This window comes from Dromaius novaehollandiae, chromosome 1 (assembly GCF_036370855.1).
Source record: "Dromaius novaehollandiae isolate bDroNov1 chromosome 1, bDroNov1.hap1, whole genome shotgun sequence".
Lineage (NCBI taxonomy): Eukaryota > Metazoa > Chordata > Aves > Casuariiformes > Dromaiidae > Dromaius > Dromaius novaehollandiae.
Window position 1 is genome coordinate 74,336,563 of NC_088098.1, and position 13,525 is coordinate 74,350,087.

The following is a 13,525-nucleotide window of genomic DNA, read 5'->3' on the forward strand; positions in this document are numbered from 1 at the left end:
TTTCAAGGAAATGGTGGATTTGGAGGGACCTAAGATGGAATTTTGTTTGTATTTCATAGTAGAGAGTAGAGATACAGTGTTAACAATAGGTCTAACCTTGCTGTGCTAAAATCTATAGAAAATTCAGAATGTCTGGTCCTAGTGAAGACTTGCCTGTTCAGAGAAGTTAGCCCACAGTTAAGTTGTGTGACAGTTTACCACACATTCCCAGTGTGGCACTGTCAGTGAGCGTTAATGATATCTTTATGCAAGACAATGAGTCTGCTGTCAGGGAGCGTTCACATGGGGTGTTAATGTGGAGTAGCTGTCAATGCACGTGCTAGCATACTGAACACTGACTTCCCCATGCAGACAAACTCAAAGTAAAAGACGAGAAGCTGTGGATGGGCACAACAAGCAGATTGTGGGACTGTAGGAAATGAGGAGAACACCAGCAGTCATGAATAGCAAGGTCACAGCATGCCAGCTGTCCAGTTGTTGTTGAGATTTTTGCGAGCATCGCAGTGGATACTAATTTTAAAGAGGACGTGAAGGTGGCTGTGAGGTATTATGGGGTTGATTTTCCCACACGTGAGGATGGGGAAAAAGTAAGAAACTGGTTTGAAAATATAACAATGGTGGATGAAGACCTGTGTTTTTGCCAGAGCTGAGCTAAAATTCAGCCTTTTAATAACATATCTGAGAGAGAAGTTTTTCTTTGTTCATTATCACTTAAGCGTTCTTGCTTGCTCCTTCAGAATTGCAGAAAGATGAAGCAGAAGATGCACAGTCTGACCAGGAAAAAACATTCATTCCACCACAACTGGAGGATCCTGAGCTAAATATTAATCACCCCTACTATGATGTTGCAAGACATGGCATCATCCAATTAGGAGGTATGTTTGGAAAAAGAGTGCAGCTTCAGCTTACTAGACCCCTTATCCCATTTTTCATACTGTACTCCTCAGTGATGCATCAGAATCATGTTAATACTTTCAGCCTTTATCCTGAAAAGCAGGTGAAAAGTAGTAACATGTGATCCTGTGCTTTTCTACAGATGAATTATGAGCCAAATGTTTGAGCTTAATCTTACTTTAGAATATAACCATTACAATATATCATAATCTAAAGCCTAAATACTGACTGTAACAAATCTATGCTTTATTTGAGTGATAAGCTGTTTTGTTTTCTGAATAACCTGAAGTGTTATGAAGCCACGCATGTAATCATTTTTATAGTCTGCCCGGGAAAGAAAGTGCAACTGAAGAGATATGGGTTACTGTATAAAAACTAATAAAAGGCAGAAGGGAAACTGTTGATGCAGTGATGAAGAGAAGCTGTGGGTACATACTATATTTGAATATTGGATAATTTGATGTTTACAGTTATTTATTTTAACATGTTTCTGGTAACATACTAATAGGACAGGTAGGCACATCTGTGAAATAAAAGCACCTCTTTAAAGCATGCATTGCGTGTTTTTTTTACTTTTGATTCTTTTTTGGTATTAATGTGCTTGTTAAAATAACATTATAATCACACTCCTGAACTTAAGAGTTTTATACAGTAAGAAGTAAACAACAGTATTTAGGACTCTTCATCTGCAGATTCTGTTATATTGCGTGTACTTTTTGCGCCTCATGCTTTAATGTGCCTGGATTGTGAGCTTCCTGGAAACCTATGAACTGAAGTGTGTATGTATATGTGTGTTCCTGAATTAGGGCCATAAACAGAGTGTCATCATTTCATTGGTTTATTAATCCAGGTGCATGTGAACTTTAGGGAAACCATTCCTCTAATGTGATTGAATAGGGTAGTGAAATCAGTATTGACTTGACTTCTGACTATAGTGGGAGGAGAATTTCACCCATCCTAACTTCTCCTCTTGAAGCTAGCTGTACACAGGGTAGATATTACCTTTTACCTTAATCAAAAAATCTCCTCCTGACATAAAACTTAATTCCATAGACAAGGGAATAGCAGATTCAAACTCTTGTGATTCAAAAACTACTACCTACTGATTCTCTAGGATGTTCTTCGCTCAAGTACCAGCTTTGGGATGGGGGAAATACCAAGATACAGAAGTTATTAGTGAAATTATTGAAATAAATCTGACAGTGTGAAATAGATACGTTAACAGACACCCTGGAAATGCCAGGGGTACTACAACTGTCCATCTAAGAACCTCTCCCATATGCTGTATTAAGCACTGCTATATGGTAATGTTTTAAGAGATCTCTGTCAAGAACTTTTTTTTATCCTGCTGGTATACTCCACGTCCAGGTGTGACAGGCCATGTGTTTTACTGCTTCAGCTTTACTGTGATCATGCACAACTATTTAGTAGGTGTTTGTTGTTGCTCCTCAAAGCTGCCCTGGAAGTTGGAAGCTTCTTATTAGCACTTGGTATTTGTCTGTTTTAAAACAGACAAATTTTTAGCTGGTGTTACTTCTAAAGGATCCTCATTATGTTTGTCTCCTTTGGAGGAATTGTCATGATTTTTGCAGCTATAGGCAGAGTGCCTGATGCTGAGCTGGAGCTTCTGAGTCTGCAGTTGAAATAACTCTTCTTTTCCATCCTTCATTACTGGAGGGGAGGGGACAAGTTGGCAACCCTACTGTGTTGTGATCAAGTGGCCAATAAGACATTCCTTGCTGATTTAAAAAGATAAATAACAGTTTACTTACTACCAAGGCAAACAAAAGCCTTAACTTTCTCATTCTCAGGCTGACACTGTCTTTTGACTCAGAGGAGATCAAATGGTAGGGAAACTCAGAAAAGGGAGAAAATTTTGGAATGAGAAAATGAAATATACCGGAACACCTCCTTTTAAAAATTCATGCTTTACTGCTAGTGAAACAGAGAACATACAGAGGGGACAGAATGTTAACTAACCTTTCCATTCCTGGCTCCATTCTCACCTGGCGTAATTTTACGCATTTACCTTCACTTTACTTCTGTATTAGAGAATGGGAATGTGTCTCAGGGTAGTCCAAAGTGAGACCTGCAGTGCTTTTTTTTTTTTTTTAAGAGAACTACTGGTAGCTTCCACTGTTTCCTCTTAGAACTTGCCCCATATCAGTATTTGCTTGGAATAAATCCAAACGTTAGATATACTCCTGGTGTAACTTCACTGAAGCTGACACAGGTATTCACAAGATGAATCTTGGCTGAAATGTATGATTATCTGTAATGATTTTTCCTTAATGCTGTAGTCTTTGATGCTGGGGGGGAGCCCCCTAACCGTTACGTAAACTCAGAAAAGAGTGAGTTTAGCTGCCACATCTGTCAGAACTGCATGATGGGGTTTTGCAAATAGACTGGACAATTTAAATGCAAAGCACAAGCCAGCAGCCACGCATCAGAATGCAGTATACAAAAATAAAGAAATAATTCTGGTAATATAATCTAAGAAGAGAATGCAGAGGTGTGCATATGAATGCAGAACATGCAAAAGGTAAAAATATCATCAGAAGGCACACTCCACTTCCACAAAATGAGACTACTTTATCCCCAATGTTAATTGGTGTTGAGTCAGATTTGAATGTTCTCTGGATTTAGAATCAAGTGCAGCAAGAGCAAGCTCTTCATACCTCTTTCCCATCTTGCAAAAGGCCATTCCCTTTTGAGAATGAAACATTTTTTAATGGTTTGTTCCTAGCTTATTACAGTTCATAATAATCTCCTTGAGTAAGACAAAGTATAATTTCAGTGTTTTGAATGGCTGTTTTAAAGCAATTCTGCAAGCTGTTCCTTCTGTCTTAATTCTGTGATTGAAAGACAATGAAACATATTGTCTGCCATTATTGAAGAAGGAGAACACAGAATTTAGGTGAAAATATTTGCAGTAATTTATCCATCTCTTACAGTGATATAGTTTCCAACAGTTATTTAAAAAAAACCCTAAAATTGCACCTCGCTTCTCATAAAGTGACTTGTACTTGCTTTCCATAACAATAGCTTTGACTGTCTGCAAAGGAGATTTTTTGAGTGAATTTTCACACTGTATAAATACAAATTAATTAATAGGGGATACTTTTGAAAGGTACAGGTTTTAATGGTTGTTTATTACATAGTGATTTATCCTACGAATACCAATGTGTTGACTACTTTAAGCATACCTAAATGGCAGCAGTGTTGCAATGCTGTTTTTTAATTTCCATTTTGAATTTTCAGACTTGCTTAAAAAGAAATTCAAGATGTTTTTTTTTCTTTGGGGCAAAAATGAAGGATTTATTAAGCACATATGATGCATCAAGCTTCTTTATTTTGTATAGTTTGCTTTCATAATATGATTGCTGATAATTTCTTCTGGTACCTTGTTTTGGATATGCGCTGATTAAGTGGAAGGCTATTTCTGATGCTTGTGATTTCATTAATGCTAAGTCACATCCTTTTATGCGTTAGGCTAAACTTGCTAATGGAAGCAAAGTCTGTCTTTGTTTTAAATCAATGTTTTCACTAGCCTTTTACTCCTTTTCTAGTTATATTTAAAGATTTCAGGTATTCAGCCTGTCCTGAGAGAGAGTGTTCATGTTTTTCTTCAAGCTCCAGTTCATTTCATGGCCATTTCTCGTTTCAGACCAGTGCATTTGGAAACTGATTAGAATATTAGAAACTGATTAGAATAGTATTATGTAGATCAGGCTATGAATGTTAAAGTAGTACTTTAGTTTTGGTAACATATAAGGTAAAACAGTAGTGAATTAGCAAATAGTGAAACAGCAGTGAGTTACCAGATAGGCTTAAGATACAAGTCTTTATCAGTCTACATCGGTGGTAACTTTCCCGCTTCCTCCAATACCTTCAGGAGCAGATCCATAGTGTATAAGCTGCACTGTCATGGGAAAAAAATGAGTTTAAAGCTTTTTTTCTTAAAGGAAGATTTACTTTATCCAATTTTTATTTCCGAAACATTTCTGAAATCAGGATCTCTGTTATTTCATGAATACCAGTTGGGGGGAGGGGTTTAAAAAAAAAAAAAAAAGGAATAAGTCAATTGGAGAAACCTTGGGTACTGGAGCTGAGGGCTGCAGTTCATAACCCGTTTGCAGCACAAGAACAGATTTTAATGTGAGCTACACACATTACAAAGCGTATCTTAACCAGTGGGTCTTGTCATTTTTCCTTCTCAATTGTTATGAGGGGAACTCCAGAATAAAGATTGAAAGCAATGAAGAATGCTCCCTGCTCTAGAAAGAGGGAACTTACCTGAATCATAGAAACAAGTTCAAATCCTTCAGGCACAGGCAGGAATTGAACTTGGATTTTCCACTTTCTGGGTCAGTTTTCCTGCTGCTTCTTTCTCCAGCTATTGTATTCTGAGAATGTCAAAAGAAATAAATCCTTCTTTATTGCATTTCTTGCTTTTGAACATCAGACTGTAAGTAGTAGCAGAATTTTTTAAGATAAAACTGATTTAATTACATCAAAATATATGGACATGTTTTCTTGCTGAATCAGAAAATAGAAGGGTCTGCTTTAAATATTTGATTTCAACCACTTAAGAGCAATAGGCTTATTAAAATAAATGATATCTTGAAGTGCCAATTTCAAATATGAGTGTGAATTTGATTTTAGGGTTGCGTATCTTGAAAGTATACCACGGATCATTCTACACCAGAATATACCTTATTAAAAGACTAGCCTGGCAATATTTCCCCTTCACAAAATACATAGATTATATCCCCTTTCTGGTTGACTATTCTGCTGTTTCTTTGCTTTCCTTATATTTTCTTTTACACTTCCTGTGAGTTAGCAAAATATTTAGTCTTGATATTTAGTTTTGCATCACTGAAAGCAGTACTGACTTTCAGTGCCTCTTTTAAGACTAGAACATTATTTTCCTCCAGAGAGTCAACCAGACTTAGCTTCATGAACTTGCTCTTACTGCAACTCATTTTGCATACTTTAAGAATGGCAAAAAAATGTAAAGAATCAGTTACTTCGAAAAGCCAGCTGTCCCTTCTGCTTTCAGCTGACCCAAAGAAAATGTGCTATGGCAAAATATTTCTCATAGCCAAAATGGAAAAAACAAAAACAAAAGCAACTGTACCTGGAGGAATCTTTGAGGAATCTTTGTTTTCTGAAAGGAGTGAACAAGGGTCTTGATGCAGGAAATCTCTTAAACAGTTGCTTGCAGTGATTCCTATTTAGGAAAACACCTGAGCATAAGCTCGACTTTAATTGCATTTTTAGTACTTTCCAGAATCAGCCAGGTGCAGTCCTCTCAAAGAAATTTTTTTCCTAAATGAACAGGGGGATGTGAGTGGAATTCAGACTAAGGAACACGGAGAGGGAACTTTGTGGGGCTGACTTACGGAATTCAGAGTTGGTGTAATTTTCTGTGTTTACTCAGGGGATCATGATCACAAATTTCATGCGGCTTAAATATACATCATGTGGTTAAAATATACATTGTAACATGCAGATTAATAACAGCACAAGTTCTTATAAAATGATGATTCCAGTGAAAGCAAACCTTACAGCTGTTGGCTACATGTTTTTCACGTCGCTGTCTTTCTAAGATGCCTGAGAAGGAAAGGGTGTGTATTTGTTTCCGTGAAGTTTAAGTGAGAATGTGGGAGAGGACAAGCCTTGTATTACCCTTCTGTGTAGGGAGAGGGATGTAAGCTTTGCAGTTGATTAATGAGTATTTCAGAGCTGCTTTTAAATTAAATTTGGGTGTCTGTGGGGGACTCAGGTTGAGATTGATACTCAAATTTGAGTGTTAAAGTGTAGTTGTCTACACATGCACTAGTTTCTAAGTTCCCCTTATAATTTATGGAGATTTAGAGCTCGGTTCTGTTGCCCATGCTAGGCAGCTGAACTTTAGTGCCATTTGGGCCCCCTTGGCATACCTGAGGTGCCTGCACTGGGCTGACAGTAAAACACACGACGTATGAGGCATTTAAATCAGTTGTCTTCATGTCTCAGATTGAATTTTACCCAAACTGTAACTTTGTGTAGAATTCTCAATCAGTTTTGGGGAAATGATGCTTTGGCTTAAGGTTCGTAGTACTGGTGCCTCATTTTGATTTGAAAATTATTTTAGAATATTTGTGAGTATTTATAAAATACACAGCATTAGCTGTTGTGAAAACTTTAATTTTCCTGTTTCTCTACAGGAGTTGCTATATAAGCTTCTGTAGTCTCTTCTGCCAGTGGGTATCACTTTTGAGCTAATGAAATGAGCTTCAGAAATGACTGTTAAGTTGCTCTCATTTTTTTGAGGCAGATGATAGCAACGTCAGAAATGTACCTCCCACTACACTAAAGGCCAGGTTCTAAGAGCAAGTCACTTAGGCCTGATTTTACTGGAAGATAAGTTGATAAGGGGGTACTCATTCCATCCAACTAAGCATTTAACTGATTTTAATGCAGAGGTGTGGAATGGATAGTGCTCTGGAGGTTCATCTTTTCTCTGTTGAATACATTTGGAGCCTTAGAAGGACTAGCAGGCTAACTTAATCAGCTAAATTAGATGCCTAAAATTGGGAAGTGTGAATACATTTTAAGGGTTACTGAATGGTATCATCGTACTTTATTTCTATAAACCTTCTATGCATGAAGAGTGCATTGCAATAATACACTGCAGATTTTAAGGCTTGCATACTGTTGGAGACATGTAAAAACTAGGAGAGAAAGGGATTGGGATAGGATGAGGAAGAAGTTGCATTCCAAATAAGTTATCAGACTATAAGCAGATGATAACTTTCATTATAAACTAGTGATGATGTTTTCCAGAAACCAGTCTGTCTTTAAATTTTTTTCTGTTGACTTTAACATCAGCAATGTTCAGTCCCTTACTTTACTGCTCTTGCTAGAGTCGTCCACACCAACTTCATATCTTATTCTAAGCAGCAGTCTCGTTAAATCCCTACTTTCTCAAACTTGCCATTTGTTTGCTAGCTTCCCCAGAGCAGGAGTCCTGTGTTCGTTCTTCTGTCAGTTTCTCTGTATATCAGTGCAGTATTCAAGACCCGAGCCCGTTGTTCTGACTAAATATATTGATGCTGTATTTGTTTTCCAAATAAGTTGTCTTAGATTTGTCCTGTATTCATTTGATCCTTTTAATTGCATTTTAAAGTTGAAGAGTTGAGTTTTGAAACAAAAACTTGGCCCAAAGCGGTATAAAAGGCCATCTGTTAAACCAAAAGGTAAAAACCATTTTAATTTAAAAAGTGAAGAGACCTTTATTTTGCTAAAATTTCCATGGATATTTTAAAACTGCTTATTTTCATATAATCAGCCAAGCTGGTCAATGCTAGGAGAAAGAGAACTCAGAATCTCTGCATCTAAAGGTGTAAACATCTGTTGCTGATGTTAAGACTTAGCTGTGTTATCTCGGCTGTGTGTTTTTTACTGACTAAGAAATTTCCTGTTATGGACAGGCAGAGACTCATACTGCATTAATTGTTGGTCATATTTACTATAAATTATTCAGCCCAGGCAAAGCACAGAAGTTTAATAATGGCTTTTTTGTGACCCCATGGTTCCCTGAATTGTAGAGAGTAAGAGGAAGCTCGGAAGTACTATTTGTCTTGCACTTTAACATAATGTTACTGAGGATTAGGCTCATTTTCACTAGCCTAAGTTACATGAACGAAATAGATATGTGAGCAGGTCTTTTCACTGTATAGCATGTCTCCTGGATTTTCGCTCTGCTTCTCTTCCGGTTGAAACTGGTGGCAGAATTTCCATTGGCGTTAAGATCTGGCTTTGCCGTAGTGTGAGAATGACAACTTTCAGTGAAATAAAATGATGTATCACTTGTAAAATGGTAATATTTAGTATCATCAGAACCAAAGTTCTTAAACAGTTGTGCTAAAATTACAGCATTCAAAAGATCTCATTTGTGAATTGAAATGAGCTGTATCATTAGAAAAAACTTTTCATTTGCAGGAAGCACTTAGTAAGTGCTGTGCCATCCAAATTTTTTAATTAAGAAGTAGAACAATCCATTTTCCCCACTTGTCCTTCCCTGCATCATTACTGTAACTGGTTTTTTTGGACTGCAAAGTTTGATATCAAAGGTGATGTATGATTCACGTCTGTTTCAGTGAAACGCAGACAAATACAGTCCCAGTGGTTATCTTGTATTTTAATAGGCATAAATCTTACTATGGACTATACGCCCTTCCTTACTCATGGAGGAAGAGGCTGGTTTCTCAGTAGGAGGCTAACTGAATTGACTCAGCTGTGAGCACAGCTGATAATGCTGAGGCTGTGGCAGTCAGCAGTCTGTTGGGATTTTTGTGTTTACATACTTTACTTGTGAGTGTCTCTGCGTGACGCTAGGTGGCCGATTCAAAGGCAGCAGTCCCTTGCCCATGGCCGAGAGAAATCTAACATCAGACCTTTTTGGTGCATGAGGGTAGAATTTGACCCTGTGATTTTTGCCAAAATGAAAAATACAGGGGTATAAAGATATAAATAGGTGGCTAGAGGAGTTTGAGTGTCCAAGCAGTTAAGGCATTCAGTCTTTGGGAATGCTCCCTGCCTGAGTATGTGGAGCTCAAAAACAGTGCAGAAGGTTGAGAGGAGGAAAGCCTTTACATGGGTAGAGTAGAACAAGTTACCAATTTTCATCTGGAAGTGTCTGATAACATTAGCCCATGGGATAAAGTAGATTAAAACAAAACTATATTATTGACCTGAAAATGACTTTAAAGTATGCATTGAAACTTCAAGAGCAGAGTAGAAATTTCCCTTCTTTTTGAATTGTCCCCTGTAGAAAATGAGGCATCCTTCATTTCTAACTTACTTAGTTCCAGGGAAATGTAATTCCAGTAGGGAAATACAGGTTTTGTGGGATAAATATGTTCTCTGTGCGGGATTTAAAGCATACTTCAAACTACACGCTCCTTTGAACTTGCAGATTCCTGCCATTCCCCACTTTACCCTTCAGACTGCACTTTCAAGTGTCTGGGGAGGAATTGTATCGAGGTCATGGGAGTCAAACTGTCTCAAACTGGGTAGCAAACATGCTGGAGCGATGGCAATTTCCCGGAGTGCTCAGTCTTAGCCTGTCTGGTGGAGGGGAGGCCTGATTTTATTTGGATCAACACTTTTTGTGTTATTTTAAAATTTGATGTTTTTCAAAACATTATTGGTGCCTACGAAAAATGCTTATTGATGCTCATGAAAAAAGAACAGCCTCTTTCCTTTCTCTACATCTCATCCCTGGTGGGAAGCTGGCACTGCTTATTTAGTTTTTAAATTCTTACAGAGGGCGAGCTGAGAGACGGAGGTGGCTTGCCCATGCTGTAACTCAGGGCAGGGCTGGGGATAGAGCTGAGGTCACGCGTTCAGATTCGTTGCCCTCGCCAGTATGGTGCTACAGGTGCTCTTCACTGCTCTGCTGGTAACTTTGTGAAAGTTACTTTGCCTCAGCTTTCCCATCATCAGATGGGAAATGATGTTTATGTTCCAAGTGTATCTATTTGCAGTCTTTTATAAAGCTCTTTTTTTTTTTTCTGCCTTTTAATACAGACAGTCCAGTGTAACCAACGGTAACAATTAGTGACTCATTTAGTAATTTAACTGGGAACCTTTCTTAGATTTAGAATAGAATATTCTACAGTGTATTGTAACACAGCAGTTTTTCCACAAACAAGTCATGAGTTAGAGAACAATCTGTTATTAATGTTTTAATTTAGTTTTAGTACATCATTCATTTTAATGCTTGTCACATTATAAAGCTCTTGGGAACATCAAATAAGATACTTAAAAATAACTTCAGGAAATAAAATTATGACCCATTTAAGAACAATATGCAGACATACCTGAGTATCTGTAATTATATTGTTGTGCATATTCTTTCTCTAGTGGTGCTCAAGCACCCTATTTAACACATGAGTCAGAATATATTTTTGGTGGGGGAAGGGGCACCAGACCTTGTAGGCCAAAAAAACACCTTCAAGAAAGATAATGGAAATAAGCAGTCAGCCCATAAGGAACAGGAGAAAAGAATCAGTCAGCAGAGAAAGCTGTGTCTTGGAAGTCAAAAATACGGAGTTATAGTGATGATTGCCAAAAATCAAGCAGAGTTAGACCTTAAAAGGATGTTGAAGCAAATAGCAAAAGGTTCTTTGGTTACACAAATAAAAAGAGAACAAGGAGAGAAAGTGGTCTCATGTGAAATAAGGAAGGGGTGGAGTTAGAGGTAATCCAGACAAAGTTGCCACACTAAACCTTGGATTTCAATATAGAAAATGATGTTGATATTTTTAGGAAATCTATCAAGTCCCCTGTGCTATGTCCACCTGCAATTCATTACCTGATGCTGGTCACCCACATTTAGGAAAGATGTATTCAGATTGGAGCAGTGTAGAAAATGGCTAAATCAGGGGAATGGTGATGCTTAAAAGAGACAGAAGAACTAAATTGTTTATAAGCAGTAAAATACAGGCTGAGAGGGGATATGATTACTGTCTATAAATTACTTCAGGATGGTAAACAGTACTGAAGGAAAAGAGCTGTTTTAGCCGAGATGTTACTGTCACAAGAACAAATTGGTATAAACCAGGGATTGCTGGTTGTCAAAGCAGGGAGTTCAGGAACAGCCTTCTAGCAGGAGAAGCAAGAAGCAGAAAAACCTAACTGCTTTTTAAGATGGAGCTTGACAAGTTAATTGAAGGGATTATAGGATACAGTTCCTGGTGATAACACAGGCTTGGAATTGAAAATGCAGAAGATCTCTCTCACTCAGTCTGTGTTTGTATGTGGAAAGTCATTAAGTATTAATCTAGCTTCTTCCCTCCCTCTTCCCTCTCCACACCAAAACTGGAATGGGTTTAAGAAGAAAAGTAAATAAAGATACTGTCTCATCATGACTTCTGCAAGTACTGATGAGCACAACTAGGTAGGAACTGGACAAAATGAATAGAGGGGTTCTTTTTCTTAGTGTGGAATTTGCCAGATCAAGACAACCACATCTCCTGAATCAAATGAAGGATAGCATATCACTATCCATGGTGGTTTTCATGTAAAACATAGATGTCTGTAAAGCTGTGAAGTACTCTGTGAGTTCAGATCATCCAATTTGAACCAGCATCAGTTATACAAATTAGAACAGCCTAAGAAATGGCATGAAGGTATTCTGCACAGTGTTCATAGAAATGCTGTAATGATTTTATTTATTCAGTAAGTCACTCTTTTTCAGATTTAGCTCCCCCCGCATTTTACCTATTTTCTTTGCTTATTCTAGCCATTGCCTAATTAGGGAAGGAAAGGGAACAGCAGAATTAGAAAGAATATCTAGAAGAAAAAAAAATCGAGTCTTAACTTTCTGTCCTACTGATATCAAAGCCAAACTTTGATACTTTGGAGGAGATAGATGCCAGGGTTAAGTATAATTTAATTTGAACATTGAAATTAGACAAGAATATCTCACACATGAATTAAATCTTAAAGTTTTCTGGGATGCTTCTGTATTGTTTTAACAGGAATGATATCTTCCATGTAGACAAATGTTAGTATCTTAACAGCTCAGTCTTCAGCGCAGAGTTACCCTCAGTAACTCTGCTTAAACTCTGAGCCTGACTTGCCAGATAGTGAAAGTTGGGCATGGGGTGGCCCTGGCATGAACACCAGCCTTGTCTCTTCAGGCAGCCGGGGTGAAGCTGTCTTGAGTCATGGGTGTAATGGACTTGGATGCAGCAATGTATGCTTTGCCAGAGAGACTAAGGGGATGGACATTTAGGGATCTTCAGGTTATAAAAAGCCCAGGTGTGTGCTCTGTTGTGTTTTAAATGGGATCTGAACGTAGCAGTGCTTTTGGAAAAGAGTATCTAAGAATGCTTAAGTTGCCTAAAAAAAATCTGACCAAAGCATGTGACAAAGCAGATGCCCAAAGTGCTTGCAGGCAGAGCAGTATTCTTATATATTACAAAGATAAGGCCTGAAGAGTTTAAAAACAGGCCACTTTTAGACTACTAGGGAAAGCAGGCCTATTTTCTTCCATGACTGAATTCGGCAGGAGGACTTTAGTGTCCCCTAGCAGGAGCTGAACACTTCCAGTCTCCTTTGAATATGACTTTCTCAGCTTAGTTCCCTTGTTGCCAGACAGCTGCATTTTTTCATGCCAGTGGCGTGCAAATTGATTTTTGTATGCAACAAGTGATTTGATAGTGAAGTTTCACAGTGCGTTTTAGGTAGCGGTGGTAGCTACAAAGGTAGCTCCAAGTATCAGAAGATACGAGCCATTCCTTCAGATAATTGAGATCCCACTGCATAAATAAATGAACATTGTCTTTACTAACTGTTTTGTTCACCAGGTGATGACAATTCTGGAAGGAAGGTGATTACTTTCAGTTGCTGCCGTATGCCTCCCTCCCATCAGCTCAATCACACCAGATTGCTGGAGTAAGTTTCTCTCAATCCCCTGCTTGGACTACTTTACATTTTATATGTGAACTTCTATTAGCTTGTTGCTAGGTGAATGAGCTTTTTGGGAGGAGAAGCAGGGGGCAGAGAGTGAAATGTTAATATTAAGAGAATGAGATTTGGATGAAGCTATTGGAGTTCTTTTACCAGGAATCTT

General features: G+C 38.0%; 1 protein-coding gene across 8 annotated transcripts in view; it reads left to right on the forward strand.

Moving 5' to 3' along the window:
* The window catches only part of ARHGAP8 (Rho GTPase activating protein 8), a 101,405-nt gene that overhangs the window by 24,198 nt on the left and 63,682 nt on the right, over nt 1–13,525 (forward strand). For all 8 annotated transcript variants that reach the window (XM_064516875.1, XM_064516889.1, XM_064516894.1 and 5 more), the window contains 2 exons: nt 738–875; nt 13,260–13,347. In XM_064516875.1, coding sequence (XP_064372945.1) covers nt 738–875; nt 13,260–13,347 — 226 coding nt within the window. The remainder of the gene's footprint in view (nt 1–737; nt 876–13,259; nt 13,348–13,525) is intronic.